Source organism: Lytechinus variegatus, chromosome 7, assembly GCF_018143015.1.
Source record: "Lytechinus variegatus isolate NC3 chromosome 7, Lvar_3.0, whole genome shotgun sequence".
Taxonomy (NCBI): domain Eukaryota; kingdom Metazoa; phylum Echinodermata; class Echinoidea; order Temnopleuroida; family Toxopneustidae; genus Lytechinus; species Lytechinus variegatus.
In genome coordinates this window covers 39,865,844-39,893,389 of record NC_054746.1, presented here as the reverse complement: position 1 = coordinate 39,893,389, position 27,546 = coordinate 39,865,844, and the positions used below count along the sequence as shown (strand labels likewise).

Below are 27,546 nucleotides of genomic sequence, written 5' to 3'. Positions count from 1 at the left end.
AACATTTAATGGTGAATATCATTTACCAAAAGCAAGGATCACCAGTCATTCTTAAAGTCGCTCTTAACTTATGAACTGCTTTATGAAACAGCCCCCAGATATTATTCCCATAGACTTGAGTTGGGTCCACCTGATTCCTGTAGGCAATGGATTAAAACTTTCAGTGTCTGTTTTCATTCATATCCTACAGAGTTATTACAATCATCACCATTAATAGGGAAACCATTATCTGGGACAGGACCACCATCATCAGGTTCATATAGTGGAATATTAGAAGGCAGTGGTCTGATGGGTGAGAATGTTCCGCAGGATGTTGCCATGCAAACCACTCAGGATATCCACAGTGAAAACCAATCCAAGATGGCTGCCATGTCGGAGGAAGAAATTCTACGGGAGCAAGCTAAACTAAAAGCAATGTTAGGTTTGGAAGACAGAAAGTATGGTTTATGGATTCATATTGGATTATTTTGTTAAAAGAGTTCATCAGAATTTTTAAAGAAAATTCTGGTGGATTGCGTACCTGCCTCATTGTTTTAATATTAGTTATTTGTAATATAAAAATCTAATTAATTTTAGAAATTGAAAAGGACATTTGTCTGTTGAGTTATTGGTATGGTTCTTCAAATGTATAATTAATTGTAAAATCTGTCAGGTGGTGGACTGTGAAGAGATCTGAATATATTCCCCTTTCCATAGATCCAAGTCTAGTGGCCTTCTTACAAGCAAGAAAAGCTGGAACTGTTCAACATAAAAATGGTAGCCATCAGGGTTTTCCACCAGTTAGCAAACCTGCCATGCCTTTATCAACACAGGTAATTATTACTCTGTATTTTTTTTGTAAATTTGCCCTTTTTGTGGGCAGTTGATTTTATATCCTGGAATTCATCCTGCATTAGAAAGTATACAATATCATTAAGTTGCATAAACTCTGTCTCTGATATCAAATTGGTCTGTTGCATTTGTTGCTAAATTTTGAATAAGAAGGTATATAAAAGAATTGACATAGCTGACATGGGGTGGAGTACAAAGGACAGAGATGGACATGAAACGGGTACCAGACAAAGCTATTACTTCATTTTGAATAACAGACTATTGATTAGTATGGATTCATTTCATTTGTGTGAATGTGATATTGTAGTTTGTTTGAGTGAGTCCACCTTGTTCAATCAATTGCACTCCACCTCCCCTATAAAACCTCAAGAAATTTAAAATGACAATTTGTAATGCTATTGCACTAGTTTTGATTTTGTCAATTGTATCTTTTTTCAATGTATTGCATGAAATTCTTACTGAATCTTACTGTATCTTAATGAATATAGCACAGCACCGGAGCAGGTGAAGAGATGGATACAGATATGAAGAAAAGTGATGCAGAAGATTTGTCAGAAAATAAAAATGGCTTTGAGAAGGGATCTGTTGAAATCTCTTCAACTACAGAAGATAGAAATATAAAAGGTGAGTGAAAAATCAATTCAAATGATAGTGTATTGTCTTATTTACTTACATTATCTCATATTAACTTAATAATTATTTTATGCTTTTAATTATATTAGGATTAAATGAGGATTTTAAAAAAATTAGCAAGCATTGTTTCATAGTTCTTTTCAGATGGATGAGCTGGCTGCCTCTCAAATTTGTTTGTCAATTATCTGTCATATCTAATCTCACTTAGAAATAAATCCATCTTATTCCTCATGTACAGTACCAATAGATGTGAAGAGTGAATGGGTGAATATGAAGAAAAGAGAGGATGATAAATTACAATGGATGGATGATTTACCCAAACCATCTGCCAAATCTAAGACTGGTTCACAAGCTAGATTTGATTTCAATGGTCATTTAGTGGCTAGAGATGCTCCTGTATCGGTCAGAGAAGGTCTATTTCACCATGGAGAAGAACAAGAGGTAGATTGGACTTTAATTCTGTCATAGATTTTACATTGTATACAGGTTTTCAATTTGCTGCATTGTGCAGTGCTATTGAGTAACACCTGACCTTGGTCAATTTGCTTTATGTAATTTAGGAAAATAGTAATATATCTGCTAACTTTTTATATTTAAATGAAGTATATTGATAATTAATCACTATTTCATAGTAGTTGCCTGTGTTGTATGTAGATAACTTCCTACTGAATGTCTCCTTTACATTTTCTTTATTGTCAGTTTCTGATATGCCCCCTAAATTAAGTGATATTCTGTCAAATATACGATTTTGATCATGATTGTGTGTGTGTGTTTTTGGGGTTGTTTTTTTTTTGTTAAATTAGGGTCTTTTGTATGTTTGAACACCTTGCGAAAACTCATCACAAACTGATTTTCAGTCAGTTAGCAGTGTGCATCAAGGAACTTTATTTGAATTTTAGGAGTTGAATCAAAATGCAAGTTCATGCAACTGATCCTTGACTTCCTTTGTAGGTACCTGGTTATACACTAGAGGAGTTATTCACGCTGTGTAGAAGTGCAGTCACACAGCAGAGAGTACTAGCATTACAAACACTTGCAAGACTCATCTACAATGTAAGTTTTAACCGAGGGTGGATATTGTAGAAAGTTGTCACTTTAAGTGGATTCAGATTGTATTCATTACAAGGCTAAGTATTTCACAAAAGGATGCAAAATTCATTAGAAGTATGATTACAGGCTGAACCCAGTTTGGTTTTATTATTATTACCATATGCTCATTTAATCTGATTGTACAAATGAAAAGAAAGAAAAAAAACTCTTTACCTATGAAAACCCTGTGATTGAAAAGAAAGGAAAGTCAGGGTTGTTATGACTATGGTGACTGTCTCAGTGGTCAGTTAAGAAGCCCTTTGATCTCACAAATATTAAACAGTTGTGTTTAGTTAGTAGAATCGTCATTAGATCAATGGTCATCTTCATATTCATGTTATACATTGGGGGCGTCATGGTCTAGTGGTTACTACTCTCGTCTCCCAATCATGGGTTCAATTCCCATCTGTGGCGTGTTTTCCTTCAGCAAAAAGTTGAGGTGAATGGATACCTGGCAGGATTAATTTCTTGCCTTTAGCAGCTGGAGCTACAGCAGGGGTAATGTATTACGCCATTGAATAGGCATCTAGATAATCTGTGCCTCATAAATGCTATTATGAATTCATTATTACAGTATAGAGCAGACTGTCTCAATGGTCAGTTAAGAAGTCCTCTGATCTCTAGACTCCTTAAAGCTGGTGTTCTCTTCCTATTGAGATGGTCCTTAGATGATTCTAATGAAGGCGTTCACTCAGCAGGGATTGAGGCCCTGGCTGCTCTTCTTATACAACCTGGTGATGAGGTTAGTAAGCAGGATGAGTGATATCATAATATCTGGTTATGAGGTTAATAATCTAAACAGGATCAATGATACAATGCAATTCCTGGTTTAAGAGGTTAGTTTTCCATGTTGCACGGGCATACTTAGTAGGTCTTTATAACATATTTTCAGTAAAAGCCCTGATTTTAAATTGAGAGACACACCTACTTGACTTTAAATCCTAGTATATATATCCTATAAAAAAAGACAGAAAAGAAAAAAAAAGAAGGAAAGGAAATAAATATTTGAATTTTACTTTATTCATTAATTTTTTCAAAGAAAACAAATATTAATAATATAATATTTATGATGGCGAAAATAGTCAAATTTGACTGGTTGCCAAATAAAAATAAGAACCCCCCCATTGAAATGAAAACGTATCATGAACAAATGTACATCACAGGCAGAAGGTTGTATGTAAAGGAATGTATTATGGGTTTTTTTTTCAGTCTACCATGAGTTCAAGCTTTGTAGTTGAATTTTGTCATTGGATGTGTAAATCAGGTATTTGGTAAATCTTACATATGATTGCATTAAAACTGGAACAAACATTCTGATGTACCTCATTTTCATCTGTTGTATGCTAGATCTGTTATATGTTCATTTTGATGATATAATAGGAAAGGTCTTTAATATTCTCTCTTCAGATATGAGAATTGTCTGTAAAGACATTTCAGAATGATAGTGTGAGTAGTGTCATACGCCTGTGTGTTTTGCTCATCTTATGATTATTAGGTGGTCTGTCTGTGACAGATCACCTATTGATTTCGTCAGAATTTTCTTTCTTTATTTCTTTCTTTCTTTATTCTTGGCACCTATGTTTGTCGCCAACTTTTCTCGGAATTGGCTGAATCAATTTTGCTGATTTTTCGTCATACATAGAATATATCATAGAGATGGCATACTAAGCTTTTCAAGGTCATATGGTTATGATGACGTCATCTACGCGCCATTTTGTAAAATTCTTCATTTGATCATATCTTCATTATCAATTATCAAAAATTAACAATATTTACATGACATTAACTTCAGGTCAAAGGTCAACTGTCAATGTCATCAAAGGTCATGTAAAGGTCATGACACGCGCGTACGCGCGCGTCAAAGGTAAAAAATTCTCCAAATGGCCTATAAAATTTTTTGGGTACGTTTCAGGTCATTTTAAGCATTTCAAAAATTTGCGCGCACATACGCGCGCGCGTTTCCGCGCGTAACGCCCTAACGCAACACAGAAACACCGTTTTTTTTACATCATTGCATTGATAATAAAATTTTGAACAATTTGATACCTTGATCAACCTTCTACAACCATTAATAACGAAATTAACACCCGTTAAACTTTGCAGCACGTGTGCGCGCGAGCTCTCACTATAGGCCATATATGGGCAAAAACATGCCTATTGAAAATTCACTGTAGCTCTTTAAATAGTCCATTGACCCCCAATTTTTTTTTCATATATCGATAGAGTATTAGTTGTAAATTTGATTTCATGTCACCAATGTCCCTCAATTTGATCATGACGTCATCAAAATGGCGCCTAAACTAAAAATTTCATTTTTTCAAAAATGACGTCATCAAATTTATGCAAATTTGGTTGTAACTTCTCGAATATAGATCGTTTTTCGCCCAGATTTTGATATGATGTAGTTTAGAATGTACTCTTTCTCCTCAGTAAACATAAATTTTCGTTTTGAGAAACGCATCATTGCGTAAAACAGCGATGAAAAGAGGCATGTCATTTTTCCTCATTTTGCGTGTAATCTCTATGGGACATGACTTTTTCCCAAAACTAGATTCGACATTCCTCTATTTCGTGAGCCATATCTCCATTTTTTCTTGTCAGCTTTCCCTGAGCTTTTAACATGTTGTAGCTGAGATTCTGGGCTATCGGAAATGTGCCCTTCATTTTTTGATCAGATGCCGGGATCATGCCCGTATTTCACTTGCAAAATTGGAATTGTAATTCTCAAAATTGCTTACGTGTAATCTCTATGGGGAATATCGTGGCTCAATGGATAACGCATTTGACTTGCTTTCTCGAGGGCGGGGGTCGAGTCCTGGGGTAGACAAGATGATTTTTTTTTTCCATTTTTTTTTTTTTTTACCACCTCGTACATGATCCTTTATGATGATTTTATGGTATAAAAGTTGCAATTTAGCAAGATAAAACAGATTATAATCCCTTTTTTTATATCACATGCATCTATATAGTCATACATCAAAGAGACCATTTTCCGGACCCTTTTCACAGTGCTTTATCATCTACCGTCTTTCACAAGTATTCCATCCATAATGAGCATTCCGTTGTCATCATGAAGGTCATATTGATATGCATGAATATGGTAATAGTGATCATGATGCCGAGAATAAAGACAGACCACCTAATTCGTCCGCATGACGAATTAAATTCTAGTTTCTTTTGTATCTTTGACCTCTTTTGTAAATAGGATGATAAGAGTAAGTGCAGTTTTGGTAGCCTCCATAGCAACAGAGTTCATCAGACAATCAAAATTCAGGTTTTCATGAAAGTTTCTCATGGAAACAATTACAATTACTGTAATTATGAGCACTATTCTTTAATTTTGATTAGTTTCTAACCTACTAGTAAATGCCCTAGGGCGGTATTCTGAGATCATTTTATCTTTAAAATACATTTTTTTTAATGAAATTGGTATAATTATAAGATGACATTTTATCTCTCAGATAAAATTTTGAATTTTATCTAGCATATAAATTTTATCTTGCATATCTACAGATGATACACAACAGAGCAGTGTCTGCGTAGAAATACCCATAGCGTATCTGGCCATTGCAATGCGGATGATGTGCTTGCGCCCATGTTACTTTGAAGAAAAAATAAAAACTTAAAAGAGGGTAATGGCTATTTTATCTCCGCGACGTTGATTTCACCAATATTTCTAGGTGAATTAACCCCAAATGATGACATGAAAATGATAAAAAATTATATTTTATATTGAGAATAACACCATGATGTTATTCCTGCACGATTAGGAAGTATTTCATAGGATTTTTCATGACTAAAATTGTCTTTGAAATGATGCTTGAAAAGATGTGATATAGACTTCGATAAAAGACGAGAGTATTGTCATTTTTGTTGAAAAGAAATCTCTGTAAAGACGCGCAAGCATTTTAAGTCAATAAATTGACGCAATCTCACCCCTTTCCCACACCTGGTGGAATGGATTTCCATTGGTTGAGTGGCATGAGAGAGCTATAAAAGTGCCTTCCTAATAGGATATTGATTAAAAAGTAGGTGTGTTTTACAGAGATAAAATGAAGATAAAATTGTTCTCAGAATACTGATACGTAGAGATGTTAGGATATTTTATCTCACTGATTTAACGAAGATAAAATATTTCATTTTTATCTGAGATAAAATGGATCTCAGAATACCACCCCTGATTCATGAATATAATTCTTTGATTGCAGGAGGCCCTTGATAAAACCTTCTCATGGCATCTAGGATACAGTGTACCTCCAATGTTACCAAGGAAAGATGCACCAGATGATGATGATGATGAAGAAGAGGATATGGATGATGATGAAGAGGAAGAAGAAGAGGAAGAGCAAAAACAGAACAAACCAGATGAACACATTGCAAGTCAAGATGTTATTAAGGTAAGTTTTATCTCTGAATTTACTTAAGCTATAAATTGATGAAATGTATTGTCCAGGCATGTAAAATCTGATATACAGTATTGCACTAAAACATCAATAAATAATGATATTGGGTTTGTAATGATATAATAGTGTTTCTTATATTAAATTAGAGAAATCCCAGGTGTTGATAAGTTTTGTAAATAATAAAAATCCTTTTTTTTTCAGATTATCACAAATCAGTGTGGGAAATCCATTAAACCCAAACATTTTCTTTGCTATAGTTTACCATGGAAAGGAAGAGCTCATGTTTTTACTTCATCTATTCCTTGATACTTTACTTTTTTATGCACACTTGAGGATTTTTTCATGTAAAATTGCTTAAAATTGAGCATTTAATTATATTGTGTATCCTTATAAATTTCGAGCCTATTGATTCCTCCTTTGTAGGGTCTATTGAAGATGTCTGTGTTACCTCGTCTTCGTTACATCATAGAGGTTGTCAAGCCTACTCCACCTGTCATCTTAAACATTCTAGCTTTCCTGATCAGAGTTGCAAGGCACTCCACCGAATCCGCTCTTGAAATCATCAAATGCCCTCGTCTGATGAACACAATCTTCAGAGAATTCTTGCCCACTAGTTCATGGCAGAAACAAGGTCAGTTCTCTTCATGGTAGAGTCATTTGAAATACACCCTTGCTTAACCTCATATATCTGTAAACTGCTGTAACACACTTAAAGACCTCCTGATGTATCATGCACTATGTCAAAGCAGAATAGGGTAATCATTTTCTTTATTGCTATAGTCATGCTTCTCTTTATGATATAAATGTAATCTCACTACAAAATACAAAAGCTAATGATCCTTTACTTTGAGTAGCAAAACGTTTCATATAAAAAAATGTTATCCTGAATGCATGTCTGGTAAGTTAACTCTCCCGATGTTGAATTTCTTGAAATAGAAATTTGTTCTGTTTTGGAGAAATAGTACTGAAATGAGGTAAATAAAACATGTTTTGCATAGTTTGGTCTGAAAAATGTCTTAGAATTAGCCAATTATTCAACACATTAAAGTTGACCTATGCAGTCTGACCTGTCATGGTTACCACATACTTACTCTGATGTTTGTATGATTTTGATGACAGAGGATCCAGTATCAGATTTATATGGTCATCCTACGATGCTTGCCATGAAACTCATCAGAGTGTTGTGCCTCAGTAGTAGAAACATTGCAGCAATGCTGGTGAGTATATCATTGTACACTTGTTTGTAATTTATTAGGTATTATCATAAATAATTGACATGTAATGAGTACATTTTTTCTCCTTGTGATTACCATAGAATTAAATTGATATAAATGTAAAAGGTAAAAAAAAGGCAATTATCTGTATCACAATCCACAGCTGTTTTATATTTTATTCATCAGTGAAACTAGAATGTTTTAACCTTTTAAAAAAATTGTGAAAAACTATGCACTTATCCTACTCATTCCCGTCTCTTTCTTTACTCTATTTTTTTTTATTTCCAAATTTATCCTGTATCTCTTTTCAAATGAATATGAATAATTTCCTCATTCTGTATTATTTGATGAACATGTTTTGTACAATCTTAGTGTGAATTTTCATAATTATCCTTTACTCTCATCTAGCTATCCAAGTACCCACTGTTGACGATTATCACCCGGTATTTCTCCATGGAGCCTTCCGATATGAATCTCAATGTAGGAGAAGCATATCATCTAAGTATTGAGAGCTTAAGAGCATGGTCAGCTTGCATCAGATATGGATTTGGATGTGATGCTTACAGGTAGGAGCATTGGATAATGACCTTGCTTTCATTTTATTTATTTCATTTTCTCAAGCATACTTTAGATGTATATTATTTAAAAGGAATATTCTACCTCCAGAATATCCAGAATATGGTTTAGTTATTTTTTTTTTATCCATGAAAAGACAATTTTTTGTGATACAGCTGAATAATTTGTGTAATTAATTTCTGAAAACATTTATCTCATACATCCAATCAAAAGAAATGTAGAGGTAAATTCCTGAACCAGCAGAATTTGAACTTGCTAATGCTATATGTAACACTTGATAGGCACTCTTCCATCGGGCCAATACTTCTTCATGGCATATGAGGAAATGAATACCTCTCCTCATGAAAACATTTCTTTATTGATTGAACTTTTTACCAGAAAGCATAGTATTCAATAAGAATGTTTGATGTATGTGATAAAAGAGAAATTAGAAAGAAATACCCAGAATTATTTGTTGTACTTCCTTTATAGAGAGTTGTATCCTCTATTGATGCACCAGCTTCAACTCTTCCAAAGACTATCAGTCCTCCCTCTGCCATCCACTGTAGAGAAAACTACATGTATGGTACACAGGTTGCAGCTTATTAGAGCAACTGCATTGATCTCATTGCTGGAGGGAGTGGTGCAGGTTGCAGGAACAGCAACAGAGCTTCAGGGAAAATTTGCAATGAGGTGAGATGCATGTTGTTTTGAAAAGAAATTATTTTGAATGGCTGTTAATGATCTGGAGGCAAAATTAATTGAACGCTTGACGTTTTGGTGATAGGTGTTATGTCTTTTATATTTCTACCATTTTTTATTGCTTATACTGTGATTTAAATTCTTTTACTCCTTTGTTGTTGTTACTTGTACATATGTTTGTATGTTTTCAAAGGATGTCAAATAAATGAATTGAAAATTGAATTGAAAATTGGATGGTTATGAATAACAATTCCTGACTTTTCTCAAAGTTCTGTGTGATTTTATATCTGTAAAACAACTTTAATTAATATGTTAACATTTCATTTTTATCTTTCACAATAATATCCCTCATTAACTCCTGTTTCAAAGGAAGGGTTACCTAAATGTTCTCTTCTTACAAGTCCTGAATTTCCTCTTTTGATCCAAAATCATTCTCCAACCAGGATTATTTTATGGGGGGGGGGTAATCATTATTTGAAAGAGAACACATGAGAAATGATTGGCAGCCCCATATCTTTCCACTTCTAGAAATGATATCTGTAGGAACATAAAGATCACAAAAGTAAATAAGTAATGAGGAGATGAGTCATGAGTGTTTGTGTGCTAACATTATCGAAAATAGAGGTTTATGGTGTACATCAAACCAAACCATACTTATTATCTACATTTCATGTCTTAGATACTTATTCTTTTAATATTCAGAAATGATGGCACAAATACAGAGGCGTCTAGAGAAGCAATCAGCCCTCCACCCATTGATTGGAGTCATGTGACTGGTTTGGCCACACCCCTCGAGACATGTATTCATCGTTGGTTAGTTGAGATGACTGGATGTACTGAGGTGTTATATCCCGAAGCATGCTCATTGGCTGGTAGTGCCATGGACTTCTTAGCAACATTCTACTCAAACTACACTCAACAGGTAGGCAAAGGTTTTATCCATTATAATGCATAACTTGTCAGTAACATAAACTGAGTCTCCCAGACAAAGTGAATGGTAGAATTTTATTGTAATTTTTACATCATATTGAGTAATTAATGTTTGATTTTTTTTCATAATTTATTTTCATATACTAACATGTCATTACAATAGAAAAGAATTGCATGCAATTAGATACAGATGCATACAAGTAAAATGCATCTAAATAAGTTAAAGAATGTCACTACAATGCCTTTCAAATAAAATAGAAAGGGTAATACATACCAAAGTACCTAGTTGAAAATAAAAACATGAAAACTAAAGTAAGGCCATGTGGCCCCGTAAAATATGTTCCCTAATTTATGCAATACAACATAATATTTCATTACAGATAATAAGTTACTGAAAAACATTACAAAAAAGCTTCTCATGATTAATAACTTTTTTTCTGGGGTCTGAAAATGTCTCATTTGTTGTGTACTGGTATGTATACTGTTACCACAGACCTTGTTTTTTACCACATACTTCTATCAATTCCGAGAACTCATTGAATCACATTGTTACATATGTTGAAAGCATGCTCTTACCGTACATACAAGTCCTTTCTCTCACAATCCATTTATTCCCCTTTGTATGTATATATTTAACACAGGCCTCCTACAATCCAGTGAGCTCATTAAGTCATATTGAATCATTTGTTGATAGTTTGCTGCTTCCATACATGGAGTCTACCTCTTTTTACTCAGCAGTTCACAATCTACAGTAAGTCCAAATAAACTTTCCAGCTATCGTATTGAAATTACTTGGGAAACAAACAAGTGGTAGAAATATATCAGAAATGTAATCTTGACCAATCCAATTGTTGTATATCAGTATATTTGTGAGACTAGAACAACTTTAGCAAATGAAGGTTAGTGACATGACTATAGCAGAAAACATGTAATTAACTATGACAATGCCAAATCCTTTTTTCTATTTGCGCATTGCATACACACAGGGACACTTGCACTGTCACTATTATTTCCACCATAGACAGGTTTTGTAATAACATTTAGGTGCAACAATTTCAATATTCACTTCCCAAATTACTTTGTATTAACCTGCACAGAACACACTCTTCACTGAGGTATGAACCTACAAACCTCAAGAGATGCTCAACGCGTGCTTTACCCAGCTTCTCATGCCAAAGAGATGATTCCAGTGATGACACACCCCCATGTGTGCGGAAGACATCAACATTAGGCTATGGTACAGCCCTCTTTAGACTCACATACCAGATGATCAAAATACACAAAGGTGTTGCACCCAAGTTTGAACCTATTGTACTGAGTTGCTATGTCTTGCCCTACTTGGAGAACTTTTGTGGAGATGGTGTTTGCGGTAGCATTGGTCTTGCTGAACATTTTGCTATTCATGAACATACAGCTGTGTACTTCCTCATCAAGATATTCCAGTGTGTGGTAAGTGTTAGATGCCCAGTCTGTTGAAATCTCCTTGATTTCTTTCTATGATAAGAATTAAAATTGAAATTGAACAATTTTTAACATGGGTAAAAAATACTGAGGTTGGGTCCAGGGGAGAGAGATAACTTATTAAAAAAACTGACTGTAGTAAAAATGTAATATAACAAATTTACAAACAGATGACAAGAAAATCTATATTGTCGATAACCAAAATAGACAAGCAATATCTTTAATTCTGTTAGATTATGAAACCTGAAATCAGTGAAATCAGTGTGATGGCGTTGTGGAGCATTGTTGCCCAGTGGATAAGTCTTCTGACTTTGAAACAGAGGGCCGTGGGTTCGAATCCCAGCAATGGTGTAATTTCCTTCAGCAAGAAATTTATCCACATTGTGCTGCACTCGACCCAGGTGAGGTGAATGGGTACCAGGCAGGATTAATTCCTTGAATGCATGAGCGCTGAGAGGCAGCTTGAGCTAAAGCCGGGGTAATAATAATGATAACAACACGCCTCGGAATAGAATATTTCTAGATGGATGGCGCTATATAAATGCCTATTTTTATTATTGTTATTATTATGGCATTATTCTTTGCTCAGTAATTAGTAATATTTGTTTTCTTGCTATCATTTTCAAGGTTCAGCAAGTTGATTCCTGTAAGCATCATAGTCAGTTGTACCACAGTGCTGCTATGAAGCTATTAGCAAGACTACATCCTGGTTATGAACACTTTGCACATGATCTCTTATCAATTATTCTCTTCAGTACAGAGTTCCTTGCGTAAGTCAGTCCATTGTATCTCTATCAATGCCATTATTGTAGGTGTGTTGAATTACTTTAAAATATTAAAGATATCATTTTCCTTATATTGTGAATCATGCTGTACTATTGGCCGAATGTTCTTTGTGTAACTGAATGTTTGTCAAAATGTAATTTGAGCAGAAAGGCTAGTGCACGATGCACTCTCCTGGATGAAAGTGGGTTGCTTTTTTCTTCAGCAATATTACATTTGAATATACATGTATATTTATAGATTTAGTATACTTTTTCAAAGTGACTCAGCTTATTATTTTTTAATATCGCTTTCTGTCATACTTTTCAGAAAAAAAGGAAATACAATGGGGCATAAATGTTTCCTTTTTACAAGTGCATTTTAAAACTATATTAGAAGTTTATCATCCAATTTCCTTTCAATGTTTCTTTAAAGCATAACTTATTTTGCAATGAAATATAGATACTAGCTTTTTGGTATGAAAATCAGTTGGATTTTTATTTGGTTGTGGTGATTATTTTTTTTCAGAGAGGGAAATGTAGGAGATCCCATGGCATCTGATCTTGCTGAATTCCTGACATTTTCAGACAAGGAACCGCCTCTCAAGGAGCGTGATAAGAGCAAAGGAGAGCTTCTACAGGAGGCCTATCAGAGGTTAAGCAGTATCAGGAACCTCTATATGGTTTACTTTGGCAAAGAACAGCCATCCTTGGCTAAATCAAGGTAAGATATTACATGACTGGTTTTAATCTGGTGACTAATATCAATTGACCCCCTCCTTGTTCCAGTTCTAACAATAACTATGACTTTCTTTCCTTTATGTTTTTTATCTTGTATAGAGCTAGGTGTTCAGGTAGACCTCATGAAGTAACTAGTCTCAATCTACCTCCCCTACTTGGACCTGTTCTACCAATCGACTGGCCTTTCTTACCTCTGGTTCAGCTCTTCTCAGAAGCACAAAAAGCGTAAGTTTCATCATCATTGATAGTCACTTATAATATCTGTAAACTGTAACACAAGTGTAATTCTTCAGTACATAGATAGCCAGTGTGTTTTTATTGATATATCGATGATGAAATTAATTGTTTTGTGTCAAAGGTCTCTTGTGTTTAGAGTTTATGCCAGAATCTTCAGCTCTGGATTTGTATATATAGAAACAATAAGTTGTGAGAGTGAATAGCAAATGTAACAATAAGGCTTGCATTTCATCAAACATCCAACAAGTTTTTCATGAAACGTTCCCTTGAATTTTGAATTTTTACTCAGGTGTCTCACTGGTTGTATGAGTTGAGATTGTTTAATGTTTTATAATTCATTATAATTGCATGTTTGTTTTGAAATCATCAAACTGTCTTTTCTACTAAAATATATTATGAAAATACCAACCAAATTTCATTCTCAGTAGACATTGAAAGTTAATAATGACTTGATAACACATTCTCATTCATTCTTCACACATTTAACCTTATAGTGAGATGAAAGGAAAGTCTGTGAAGTCACTACCTCCCTACATCATGGCTGCTATCACTGATACATTAGGATGGGTTTTCATACTGGAGACATGGCGACCTTTGACCTTGAGGTCAATCCCACTGGCAGCCAAGATTGCAAGACTTTACTGCATTTTCCTCACTGGTAAGAAGTACAAGACATTACTTGAACTTTAAGTTATGGCTAAATATATACACATTTATCACTGTAGTGTTTTCTTCTTTAGTGTTGTTCCCTAAGAAAATATATTCCAGTTCTGTCTTTGGGATACCTTATGTGATATTGATAGGTTAAAATAGCATCATAGTTTGTTTGTAAATGTTGCTAGTTCAATAATGAGGAAAGAGAATCATGTAAAGAATAGAAGAACATAGAAAATAGGCTGGAATCATGAGAATACTATTTTAGTAATAATGAATGTAGCAAATCAAGAAAATAGGGAATAGAAAACTTATTACCTTGGGAAGAAAATGTTCTCTTTTTGTCTTTTCAGCCAGTGACTTGTTCATGGAGCCATCAGTTCACCATTACTTGATGGCTCTTCTGAAGATCTACACAAACCAAGATTACATAAAGGACATGGATTTTGATCAAAAGATTCCTGGTCTAGCATCTTTCAATGATCTGTAAGTCATGTCCTTATTTGGTTCCCTTCACTCATGCCTCATCAAAGTTGTGTTTGAAACAAAGCTTGCATATGGTCATGTCTTTATAACAAATGAGAAAAAAAATACAATTAAAAGCTTGATCCAATTGTAATTATGTAATGATTATATAGTAATAGCTGGATTGGTTAGATTATTTTCCAGAGGATACAAAGTGCAACCAGTATTTTCCCAGCTTTAGCTCAAGCTACCACCTCAATGTGTTCAGTCCATTCAAGAAATTAATCCTGCTAGGCACTAATTTACCTCACCTGGGTTGAGTGCAGCACAATGTGTAGTGTAGGAATTAAGAGCTTGTATATTTCCAATGTATTTTTGACGATTGATGAAGATCATTTGTTTTTCCGAAGGGAATTGTCTAAGATTCAATTACAGTCCCAGTCAACCTTGAGTCTTGACCTGTGGGTAGTAGAATAATTCAATTATTTGGAGCAAGTTTGTTGACTGGGTTATGTAAAACATGTATCTGCCATTTATAATTTAAATTTCTCTAAGTTGAATAAATTTCTGTGGTCATAGAAGATTTGACTCATGTTAAGAATATCATTTATGGAAAAATTCAATCTGGAAAAGGCTAAATAATATTTTTAAAATGTCTTTCTTTTGAAGGTTCAATGCAGTACTTGCCCAATATGAAGCTGTATCCTTTGGTGATGATCTCTTTGCTCACTATGTGCTGCTACCGCTACAGCAGAGGTTTAGTATTCATTTCCGCAAGACACTCTGGTTTGATCACATTGATCTACTACGCACCTTACCAATCCAACCATCAAAGGTAATTTACTTGCACTCACTTTATTTTCTTTTCTGGTATGAAATAATTCTTGATGATTTATATCAGCTGTTCTGTTTGTTTTATCCATTGTCTCCTAAGATTTCATTAAATAACAAACATTTGGTAATGGTTTCATGCATGGACTAAATGCCTATAGAATATAAGTTGACTGTACAACATTTCATCATGAAATAAGAAGAAAATTGAATGTCTATGATAAGTTGTCTTTTGCATTCTTATATTTTTTGTTAATTTAGTTATAGAATGTTAGGTTAGTATGTTAATATGATTAGGGGAAGGCGGGATAAGTTGTGACAGTTTTTGCTTTTTGCATGCTAGAATTGATATGATTAATAATCTTGTCGAAATAAGTACCTTGCCTTGAAATTTAATTCTTCTGAAATATTTTCCACCTATATATAACTTTCTATCCCCACACTGAAAGTCATCGTGACCTTTGAAAAAAAACGATGTCAAATGGCTCAACTCGCCCCATATATGGGGTAAGTTTGAGCCATCTTCTGGGGTAAGTTGAGCCACAAAAACTATGTACAAAATGTATGAGGGGAGAACCAGCATGTCAATTTTTTGTTTAAAGTCTTTTCACTTGCTAATTCTCTATAAATACTAACATCCTTTAAAAGGAAAAGAGCAGTCATGTAAATTTGCTCCTTTCAGCCAGCATTTCAATCAATTTTTATGGTTTGTTTGTTTTTTAAGATACATTACCATAGGAATTTCCATGGCTCAACTTGCCCCATGCTGTTTGGCTCAACTTACCCCAGTCCGAACTTAGTGCGATAATTTTGTATCCACACATTTATTATGCATCCATCATATAAAAGACTATGACAAGAATGAAGATCCATACCTGGACTAAAATGTTGTTATCATGTCTTTATTATATCTAAAGACGTGTGTGTTTATAAAGCACTTATCTATTTCACACTCTTTTTTACTTTTTTGGCTGAAATTCATATTTTTCCCTCTCAAAAACTACTTTTTGTTTCAAAGTTGAAAACAATGTGGTGGGGTTAGGGGTTATGCTATGGTTCATCAATACATGACACCACCACAATGTCTGACTCATTCATTATTGGCCTGGGGCTGGTGGCTCAACTTGCCCCTATGCTCAACTTACCCCGCCTTCCCCTACATATTATTTGTTCACATTCCATGCAAGTATTGCGTAGTCAACCTGAATTGAGTTTTAACTTGATATGCATTTGATTTCTGTCAATTCCTTTCTTCTCAAACAGTGTCTCATTCCAATCTGCCACTTCCTTGATCCACCTGAGCGAGACCCAGCTCTGATCAATATGTACTTCCAGAGCTTGGTCCAGGGTAAGGTTCGGCAATCCTGGTCTCCCATGATACACCTGGTTGCAGTCCACCATGTTGCCAATTTCATGTTCAACAGTGGAAAGGGAGACAGTGAAACAATAAGAGAAACAACAGCTAAACTGAAGTTGATCAAGAGCACAGTTGGCCTTCGAAATGAGGTATGTTGTTTGTATGACTTGGAAGCATGTATTTTAATGTACTCAAATAGATTTAAGAAAAGTGATGATATTCATCATGCAATTACCTAATGATATTTGTGAAATTCATGTCACAAATTTGTCATATTAATCACAATACATATGTGATATGGAAAAAAATCCCATAAGATAATAGAAATAGTGTTTTGTAGGTGAAATTCAACTGTTGAATTCTGAAGATATTTTGCCATCCGTAGGATATTCATTGAGATGATTTGTCATCACATTTTCTGTTGGCAACTTGTACCATATGGAGCAAAATGGTCCTGGCAATTGCATTTCCATCCAAATGCTGGGGTACCCCAAAAGCTGCACAGTATACAATGCATGATGCATATAAAAGGGCTTTGGAAAAAAGCAAAAGCCTAATGTTATCTAGAATTTTTAAACAACAACCTGGAATTATGTAATTGACTTCAATCAATCGATTGTTGACTTCTTTGAAGCTGCAATGGTTATCAAAATTACAGTTGATTTCTGATATAACGTAAGAGATTTTGTGTTTTGATTCTTTATTTTGAATGTATTCCCGCAGGATCTGAAGAAGTTATTACTGCTCTACAGAAGTCCAGATACTACCAACTCAAGTGGTTATACGACATATGATGCCTTGCCAGAGGATAGGTCAGTAATCCTACAAGCAGCAGAGAGAGCAATACTAGAGCAAAGGAACAAGAAGATGGACACAGAGAGAGATGGGATGTCATGACGTAGTGGTAAGGAGTAGGGATATAAGCAGTTTATTTATTTTTTCCTCATTTTTTTTATGTTTTGATATTACATGCATCCTCTCGGCAATTACATGTAATTTCTTGGATATATTATTACCTTCTGAACTTAGTTATGAAACATTTATAAATTACAGTAAATATTTGTCTTAATAGTTTTTGTCTCACCTGCATAGCAAAGAAAGACTATAGGCGCCGCTTTTCCGACTGCGACAACAGTGTCAACATCAAATCTTAACCAAAGGTTAAGTTTTTTAAATGACATCATAACTTAGAAAGTATATGGACCTAGTTCATGAAACGTCGGCATAAGGTTAATCAAGTATTACTGAACATCCTGCTCGAGTTTCAAGTCACATGACCAAGGTCATAGGTCATTTAGGGTCAATGAACTTTGGCCAAGTTGGGGATATTTGTTAAATTACAAATATAACTTAAAAAATTGATGGACCTTGTTCATGAAACTGAAACATTAGAGTTATTAAGTATCACTAAACATACTTAACAGGTTTCAGGTAACATGACCAAAGTCAAAGGTCATTTAAGGTCAATGAACTTTGGCCATGTTGAATTTCCATCATAACTTTGAAATTTTATGGATATAGTTTATGAAATATGGACATGGGGGTAATCAAGTATCACCTACAAGTCTTAGATCACATGATCAAGGTCAAATGTCATTTAGGGTCCATGGACATAGTATTATATCATTATATGTATATTTTTTGTGAATACTTATTTTATAGTAGTTTTCAAAGTCAGCACTGCTGCTATATTGAATTGTGAAATGCAGGTGAGACTGCCAGATGTGCTCCACTTGTTATAAGGTTTGTAATCACAAGCTATGAACTCTTGTTTGCAGTTCAGAGGAGGACAGGGTTATTGTTAATTCAATGCAAACCGTGGCCTGAGATGCCATAGATAATTGAAGCTAGTATGTTATAATTAACTTTTTTACAGTTTCCCTTATTATTCTTGTTAATGTTTGTCATTGTTCTTGTTGCAGTAATCATATTTGTTGTAATTTTCATTGTTGATTTCATTGTTATTGTGATTGTGGTATTTGTTTTGAAAAATTATATTTCTCATTTTTGTCAGTTTACAATAACAAACAATGATACAGTCACAATTGTTGAAATGAGTGATTAAAAGCAAGATGGAAAGATGACAATATTCATTATTAATTCTGTAACAATGCAGATAATATGAGGGGTCTCAAAAGGCATCTATATTTACAAATGATTGCAGGAGAAAAAAAATGACAAAAACAAGCTGCAATAATTTTAGGACTTATTTTCTTTCTTCATGCAGTGTGAAATATTCAGTCATAATACATATTTTATAAGACACTATCTATAATAGACAAAGAGGCTTTGAATAATGAAGGAAATATGACTAAGGACATGATTCATCTCAAGATGTCAATGTGAAGATCATCGAGGATGATGCTTGTTTTATCTTGTTCAATATAAGGTTTGATTATTTGTTTTTGTCTTGTATCATGTGGCATTGAGCAATTTACCCTTGGAAGTAAAGTATCTGTAGAGTAAATCACTATAAACTGGTATATTTCTGCAAGCTTGTAGGTAATGTACAGTAAAATAGACCACTGTTTAATACTTTTGTTCAGAAGCAATATATATCTTAGGTCTGGAGTGTAATGCATTACTTTATTGAACTATAAACAAACTTATTATTCTATAAACATGTAAACCAAATATAAAAAAAAATTGATAAGGCTTTGGCTTAAAGAAACATGTTAATTTCTTTTAAGTATGCCCTTCAACTATGGCTCATAAAAGACCACTATATTTCCAGATGTAATAACAATATTTTAGAATGTGTACCAGGTTGAATATAAATCAATTGGATTTATAAACTAGAAAGAAATTAATATGTATGACTTTCTAACTGAATAAAAGCATCACATACCACAAAGTTCACTCACAAAGTATTTCTTTCACTGGATCGTACAAAATGAATTATTGAAATAAATAATACAGAACAAAACCATGTGTGCTATTTTCAAACAGTAATGGAGATCACCTTATTAGACTCTTCTCTTTAGTATTTTTGTTAATATACAATTCATTTTTTGATTTTACATTCCACTTTTGTCTTTACATAATTTTTTTTTTACAGCAATGTTATTGTATTACTTGGTACTTGATTTGATAGTATTTGGTACATCTACCCAATATCCAGAATATGAATATTTCTAAACTAACAATATTTACCTGATCTGATCATGAGAGAAAAAATAGAACTGAAATAAATATTGACACCGATTCACACAATTTGATATATTAATCAACTTATTTTCTTCAATGAATGTGGCTAATTAATTTGAAATTTGTACAAAAAGTTTAAAGATTTGGATATGTGTGTGAAAAGTACGTGTTTTTTTTAATTATCTCAATAAATGTAGATGATACAACATATCACATGGTAAAACAAACTACATATGCAATCTCATGATATGTACAGATGTAAATAATAAATTCTTTTTTATCTTTATTTGAAATCGATATGCTTGTATTATTTTATTCTCATTCACACTCCATTGATTGAATTTTTTTTTTTTATTCTTTCATATAAGATATTTTAGGGCCCTGTCTAATGAAGAGTTACAATTGATCGGATCAACCTCAACTATATGGAAATCCAACAATGTCATAAGTTTTTTCTACAGGAAATTTGCACAATGTCCTTTGTAAACCAAGAGAAGCATACAGAACATTCAACAAAATATATAACATCTGTAGAAAATATTTTGAATGAACATGCATTTTATATGGTGCTGGCTTTCCATAGTTGTAGTTGATTGGATCAATTGCAACTCTTTGTAAAATGCGGTCCAGAATCAACTAAATCATAACCAATGGGAGAGTAGTGTAAAGTGAAGGGGTATTGATTACCTTAATTGAAAAATATATTATTCAAGCTTGCAGGGGCAGCTATTTACATAAAAGGTGGATATAGAAAAGAGTTGTAAAAGAAAGGGGGCAAAACTATATGAGAAAATAAAAAGTTTGAAGAATAGATATAAATAAATTAGAAATATTGTACTGACTATCATACTTCACAGGCTAAGAACTTACAAAAGAAGTAATTTAGTAACAATCATAATTTCATACAATAGACAGAAAAGGAACATATTATTTTCAAGTCTTTTATATGGAAATATATGTATAATGCAATATCTTATTCTAAGATTTTCTCAGAACTGATTTGCTATTTTGTAGTTAGGCTTCTCTATGTGAGAATACTTGTCTCTCATTCTTGCGATGGTAATCTAAGATTTGATAGGAAGGTCTAAAGAAAGCCTTTGTAAGAATTTCTGAAGCCATTTTAAAGTGAGTGCTCTGGGATATCCTCCATTATTAGACAAAGAATCAAGGATAAGGGCAAGGGGTGCTCAGGGGAGCAAGAGAAGTGTGTTGATGTTAAAGGTGCAGTGCCATACAGGCTTGTTCCTCATCACAGACCTCACTTTGCCTTTTAGGGTTCCATGCATATTTCAATTTGTCTTAGATTGATTGATGATGATGATGGTAATCTTTGTGATAGTGGTGATGATTATAACAATGATAATGATGATGATGGTAGTGGTGTTGGTAGTTCTGATGACCACGGCCTAGATGACAATGATGATGATGAGGCCGATGTTGATGGTAATCGCAATGATTGTGAAGGTCGTGATTATAAAGATGATAGTGATGAAATTCACATTGTGATTGATAATAAATGTTGATCCAGAATGATCGCAACAATGAACATTGTACAGTAGTGAGTTGAGGAGTATAATCATAATTAGGAACATTTATGATAGCAAGGAGGAGGAGGAGGAAAAGAGGAGGGGGAATACAAGAGATTTTTATTTTGAATAAAATTAGGAACATTGTCATTGTGTGTGAAGATACTGATAATGACAATGATAGTGGTAAAGATAAACAACTGTAGGGTACTGCCAATGATGATTATGTTGATGAAGAGGCAGGGAGGATGGTGATTTGAGGAAACTAATGATGGTAATAACAATTGTTTTAATCTATTTAGGATTGAACCTGTGGAGAGGAGGGAGAAAGGAAGCTGAAAGAAATATACAATGGTTTGTTGATAACTCGTTAAATATGCCAACTTCAGATAGATAAAACTAGTTACATAAGGGCTGAAATCATATAATGAGTAATAATAATTATACTTGCTTATATAGCGCTTAATACTTGCTTTGTCAGAAGTCTCTAAGCGCTCTACAGAATATGCAGCATAATTACCCTGGCTTTAGCAGTGCAGCTGTTACGCACGCTGCGTTTCAAGGAATAAATTCCTGCCAGGTACCCATTTACCTCACCTGGGTTGAGTGCAGCACATTATGGATCAATTTCTTGCTGAAGGAAATTACGCCATGGTCGGGATTCGAACCCACGACCCTCTGTTTCAGAGTCCGGAGACTAATCCACTGGGCCACAACGCTCCAAGTAATAAATCAGCAGACTTCTCCTCCGTCAGCATTGAATAAAAATCTCAAAGGTTTTGCAAAATTCATAGCAACAACCCTCCATTTTAGAATATGAAATATAGCCAACAATATTGAGGATGGATTTCTCAGTGGTCTGGTCTTTTTGAAAAAAGCAATTTCCACTTTAATATTTCCCCAAGCATGCTTGGGCATATTTGACTATTGTCTTACATATTTGATCAAAGTAAGCCTGAGGGAGAAATTTACTTTCCACTGACCTGCATCGCTTGTGATGACAGTACCTCAATGGGCTGACTCATTAGTTTCAGTAAGGCAGCGCCAACTATGAAATTTTTGAAGAGAAAATCCATTTAATGGCTCGCTTGGCTTATAATCGACTTGTGTCCCCATGCGTTAGTATCAGAAGTGGTTTGAGATTTTAGAAAGCACGCATTATTGAGAATACTTTGTTTCAAATAATACTATATACTCCTGAGAGGGGGCAAAATTGTACATGATTATTTTCATTTTACTCCTACAATTTTACTTTATACAATGTATCCATATGTGCAATGGAAATCCAATAATGCGGTCCTTGGGAACCTCTAATTTATCATGTAAAAGTATAAATATTGTCTTCATTTTGGATGATTTATAGAATGTAAACATATTGGTACATGCACTTTTTTCATATATTGCTGTATTTCGTATCCTGATTTTTATAACCATAAATATAATTACCAAGAAAGTACAGTGTTGTAAAAAATATGTTATGTCATATAGACTTGTTTTTATAAGAATTATATTTACAGATTATTTTATGGTAAAGACATTATAAATCCTGTCTGTTTCAAAAGTGAAATTATTTGTCAAAGAGAAGATGATAAACTGTCAGGAAGGTTATCATCATTTGAATCTCTATGTAGGGATTTGTGTATATTATATCTTTGATGGTTTGAATAATTTTTTCTTGTTCATGAGCAATATGCTTCAGAAATTAGGATGAAAGAGAAATTGAATAGAGAGAGAAAGAGAGAGAGAGGGAGATGCACACACACAGAAGCAGGGAGAATGAACAACCAGCCGTTAAAACAAATATGAAGGAGAATAGATTTAAGGTTTCTACCTTTAAAATTCAAAAGAAAGGGGAAAATACATTTTGTAGATAGGTGGTTCACCTCAATAAAGCATCCAATCTATTTTCAGACTCTAAAAAAGAGACGTATTGTCAAATTTCTACTTCGCTTGATGGTCTGAAACTCAAGAAGACAGGCAAAGCTCTTTCGATACTCTCCATGACGACCGTGTGAGATGTAGTTAAAAAGCTTCATGCATGATGGAATAATTTCCTTCCAAATGTGTGGGAAATTTGATGTGAGGGTTGGACTAACCCTAGATTTGCCTCCTGAAGAATGAATCACTGTGATTAGTAACTCTAGAAATCTAAACTTCTTTTTAGCAGACTGTAAAGTCACATCTGCTGTGAATATGTACGACTGACTCTGTACCAGACAGACTGTAATGGGTGTTAGGAGATGATGATGGAGGATGATTGACATCTTGTATTATGAGGTTGTATTTATTTGTAAAATGAGATTTGGCAGTTGTATTGAGAGTTGAAATGTGATATAACATTTGTTTTATATCCTGGATTTCACAATATTTTCATCTGTCAGTCATTTCAGCTATTGTTTGGTAAATGTGCAATACAGTGATTTTTTTTTATGATTATGAAAAGAAATTTCTTGGATAAACACCCCACATGCACACACACTCACCCACACATGCAGACATGCACCTCAGACGGTAACTTCATTTTTTAAAAGTCATTTATATAGTCCCTTTTCCATCAATGGTAGTTACCATGGAAATAATGCCCAACAACCAATTAAAATCATAATTTTCATCGCAGATATCATAATTAGAAGCTTGATATAATAGGGCTCCAAGATAAATTTAATGAGGAAAAATATCATTGTGGTAGAATATTCAGATTTTCACATAATTATTGTAAAGAACATTGCTGAAGCACGACCTAATGTGATGGAGACATTCTGTGTTTTGTAAAATTCTCCATGCCTATTCCATAAGTCCACCATATTCCCTATTTCATTAATAATTGTATCAATTGTGGTGCAATTTTTACCTACATGCATGATTGAAAGCAGGCCGATCAGATTGTGTCAAGAAAAATAAGTAAGATCATAGCTGTAAATCAGGGCTCCGTAACACAAAGCATGATTCATCGTACGCTTGATTTTGATGAAGTAAATGCAATCAATCATAATTTTTTTATATGATCATTGCTAAGCTTTGTGTTATGGGTTCAAGGTTTAGTTTTAGTCATATGGAATGTTGCAAGAAACTTACAATTGATTGCAATTAATTTTAGGTCTCAACATCAATCATAAGTCATGCAATTAATTGCAAATTGATCGCAGGTCTACTTCTGGTATAAATTATATAGTATAAATTGATTTGCCTAAGTTAAATTTGATCCATCAGTTGTGAAATTGCAACTGAAGTTTGCAATTGATTATAGATATTTTCTAATTAGCATAACATATCATTCAAAATTCTTCTTCCTCCAGGCTGTTGACAAGCTTGGCATACTTGAATTTCAGTTTGGTGAACAGAAGAGAATTACTATGTTGCATGAGGAAAGAGACTTTTATTCTTTGACCATGTTTTTGAATACAATTGGATTGTATCTCAAGGGAGAGAGAGTCATGATGCATTTGGTAATTGGTAGATTGCTTTCAGTGCCCCAGGGTATGGGGTATGGAGATCATGGATGGCTTATGAAAGATGTCAACTCAGAATGTACATTTTATTCTTTCTCTCTTGATTGGAGAGCAAGGGCTTTGTATCGGGAAGAAGGGGACAGGGGTGAAATATGTTTTGCGTTTGCTTGTTGCTTTAAATACCTTCCTGTCAGCTTACAGGACAACCAGCACATTTTGTTATTAAATCTTTTTTTCCTCTCGCTTTGTGGAGACAACATCTAAATTTTGTATATGCTTGTAGCTCTAAAACAAAACTGACGAGATAGATCACAATTTCAAAGCAAGTTTTCACATGCCTTGCTGGCTGGAATCCAGTTGGATTAAACAGTAATTTTTGGAGGAGGCAGACTATTGTTCATAAACAATGGTGGCCCTGGTATCGATCCGCTGAATCCGCCACTGCATTGTTTAGGAATGGCAAGTGGGTGATTTGATAGGTAAAGATGCACTGATTACAAGAAGCACCGGAGGGTGAAATTGTTGTGAAATTGGAGATGACCAAAGTGATATTTCATTAATTTTTGTCTCCTGTCAGTTTCATTTCCTAAGAGCTCTGATCTTACACCTACTCGCACACTCTCTCTCCCTCTCTGCATCTCCCTCTCCCTCCCTTACTTTTTATCTTTCTTTTTTTTTTCATTTTACTGCCTGTCTTGTAACAGAAACACATGTACCATCATTTCCCTTTTCTCTGTTTCTATCTTTCTCACATCACCTCTGTCTTTCTTCTCTCTGCCTCTTTCTCTGATTAATCACAAAATGCTGCTCAGGTTGCTATGAACATGATTTGTTGACCCCCCACTCTTTCTCTCAGCAATCGCTTCTTTTTCCATTTCCAAGTCTATTCTACTGGATTTGCTTTGCCCTAAAATTGTAATCAATTTTGATTTGATGATCATTCTCTTTATGATAGTGTATACATGTAGTATTGAATCTTTTCCACCATATCTCACTTTAATTCTTCAACTATCCCAAGCTCATTATGAAACATTAAGAATTACACTTGTAATAATTTGCTTTTTGAAAGGGGCGGATCCAAGATTCTCCAAAGGGTGGGGGGGGCACATTTTCCTGAGGAAAAATTTGACATGCAAAAAAAAGAAAAGGTTTTCAACAAAAAAATAAGGACATTTCATCCACGAAAAAGATTTGACAACCCCCAAAAAGGGGGGTCTCTTTCAAAAGGGGGGGGGGACACTTCTGTTTTGGGGGCATTTTTACATTTGCCCCCCCCCCCCTGTATCCGCCAGTGATCTTTGAGCATTTATGTTTTTAAAAGACGTGACAAAATCTGCAGCCAGAGTGCTTTCATATCTACTACTGATAGCAGTCAGTTCATCAGTGATAACTGTCATAAGCTACTAAATATTGCATCTGATTGGCTTGAAAACAATAATCATCTTCAGCTGTTATAAGCTACTATAATCATTGTATATGATTGGCTAGCCCTTCTGAGAGTGAAAATCAGTGAAAATTCCCATGATCTTGTATCATCCTTGCATTTTAGTGGTTGCTTGCATGTATGTCAGAAAATTAGATATGTCAGAAAATTAAAAAAGTCCATCCCTTTGTCACTCACCATTTGATGGGATTTTTTTTACTAACCGTTGGAGACCTATGTTTCTCTCATTTTTATACTTTAATTTTATTCCAAGATGGGCTTCCCACTTGAACTTTTCCTCTCAAGGTGAAAATGATAGTCTTTGCCATATGAAATATTGCCATGTCATATAGTCTTTAGTGCATAAATTGCTGTCACATGGTAGGTAGTGGGTTAAGTTAAAACCATGTTGATTCCTGAAGCAGTTGCTGGTGCTCCTCAGTCCACTGCACTGTGTTGTAGAAATCACCAAGTAGTAAACTTACATGCTCTTCAGATGAAGAAGTTGTAGGCAGTGGGATAAACAAGTTGGGCCCCCAGCAGCATTAGGGGATGACAACTCTACCCTAGCTACCGAGGGCTAGCATCATCTTTAATGCAATCACTTGATGCATGGTATATCATATTACCCTCTTCAACTCTCCTTGGGAGTTGAGATAAGTTCATTATGTAAGCAGCATTCCACTTCAGGGAAAACCCTTGGGAACCTGCAAATTTAGAGATACTGGCTTTTCTAAAAACATCATCATGACAAAAAATTGTTTTATACATACAGTATGTCTTTTAATGAACAAAAATTATCAAAGTAATCTATTATTTGTATTGATTTTATGAATGAAGCATAAAGTTATATTGTTACATTTGAAGCTATTATAAAAATTGTTTATTAATATTTTTGTAAGAATGTCATAATATTTTCAGTGTAGAGAGTGCCCTGTAGTTCTTAATGTAACAGTAGATGTCAGGCCAATAACCCCATCAAGTGGTGTACTTCAAAGTGACAGATTGTTTAAGAGCAGTCCACTGTAAAGTTCCAAGGAATATTAGTTCTTTCATTGCCCATTTTTGCCAATTTCAATGTTGTTATTTCACTCAAATTCACATTTGACATTGGAATATTTTGGTATACACCTTCAT

The 27,546-nt window shown here is 34.2% G+C and overlaps 1 protein-coding gene across 3 annotated transcripts in view; it reads left to right on the top strand.

Annotated features, from left to right (window-relative positions):
* LOC121419272 (RNA polymerase II-associated protein 1-like) overlaps positions 1-27,546 on the top strand; it is a 41,116-nt gene that overhangs the window by 5,611 nt on the left and 7,959 nt on the right. For 2 of the 3 annotated variants that reach the window (XM_041613660.1, XM_041613661.1), the window contains exons 8-29: positions 191-421; positions 697-812; positions 1,320-1,455; positions 1,703-1,905; positions 2,416-2,517; positions 3,128-3,295; positions 6,762-6,950; positions 7,380-7,587; positions 8,076-8,173; positions 8,579-8,736; positions 9,218-9,418; positions 10,130-10,349; positions 10,999-11,108; positions 11,455-11,806; positions 12,446-12,588; positions 13,109-13,303; positions 13,420-13,545; positions 14,052-14,215; positions 14,565-14,697; positions 15,346-15,511; positions 16,771-17,013; positions 17,588-18,009. In XM_041613660.1, the coding sequence (XP_041469594.1) occupies positions 191-421; positions 697-812; positions 1,320-1,455; positions 1,703-1,905; positions 2,416-2,517; positions 3,128-3,295; positions 6,762-6,950; positions 7,380-7,587; positions 8,076-8,173; positions 8,579-8,736; positions 9,218-9,418; positions 10,130-10,349; positions 10,999-11,108; positions 11,455-11,806; positions 12,446-12,588; positions 13,109-13,303; positions 13,420-13,545; positions 14,052-14,215; positions 14,565-14,697; positions 15,346-15,511; positions 16,771-17,013; positions 17,588-17,761 (3,836 nt within the window). In that variant the 3' untranslated portion in view covers positions 17,762-18,009. Of the gene's footprint in view, positions 1-190; positions 422-696; positions 813-1,319; positions 1,456-1,702; positions 1,906-2,415; positions 2,518-3,127; positions 3,296-6,761; positions 6,951-7,379; positions 7,588-8,075; positions 8,174-8,578; positions 8,737-9,217; positions 9,419-10,129; positions 10,350-10,998; positions 11,109-11,454; positions 11,807-12,445; positions 12,589-13,108; positions 13,304-13,419; positions 13,546-14,051; positions 14,216-14,564; positions 14,698-15,345; positions 15,512-16,770; positions 17,014-17,587; positions 18,010-27,546 lie in introns of those variants that run through there. The other variant, XM_041613662.1, reaches the window with a different exon arrangement.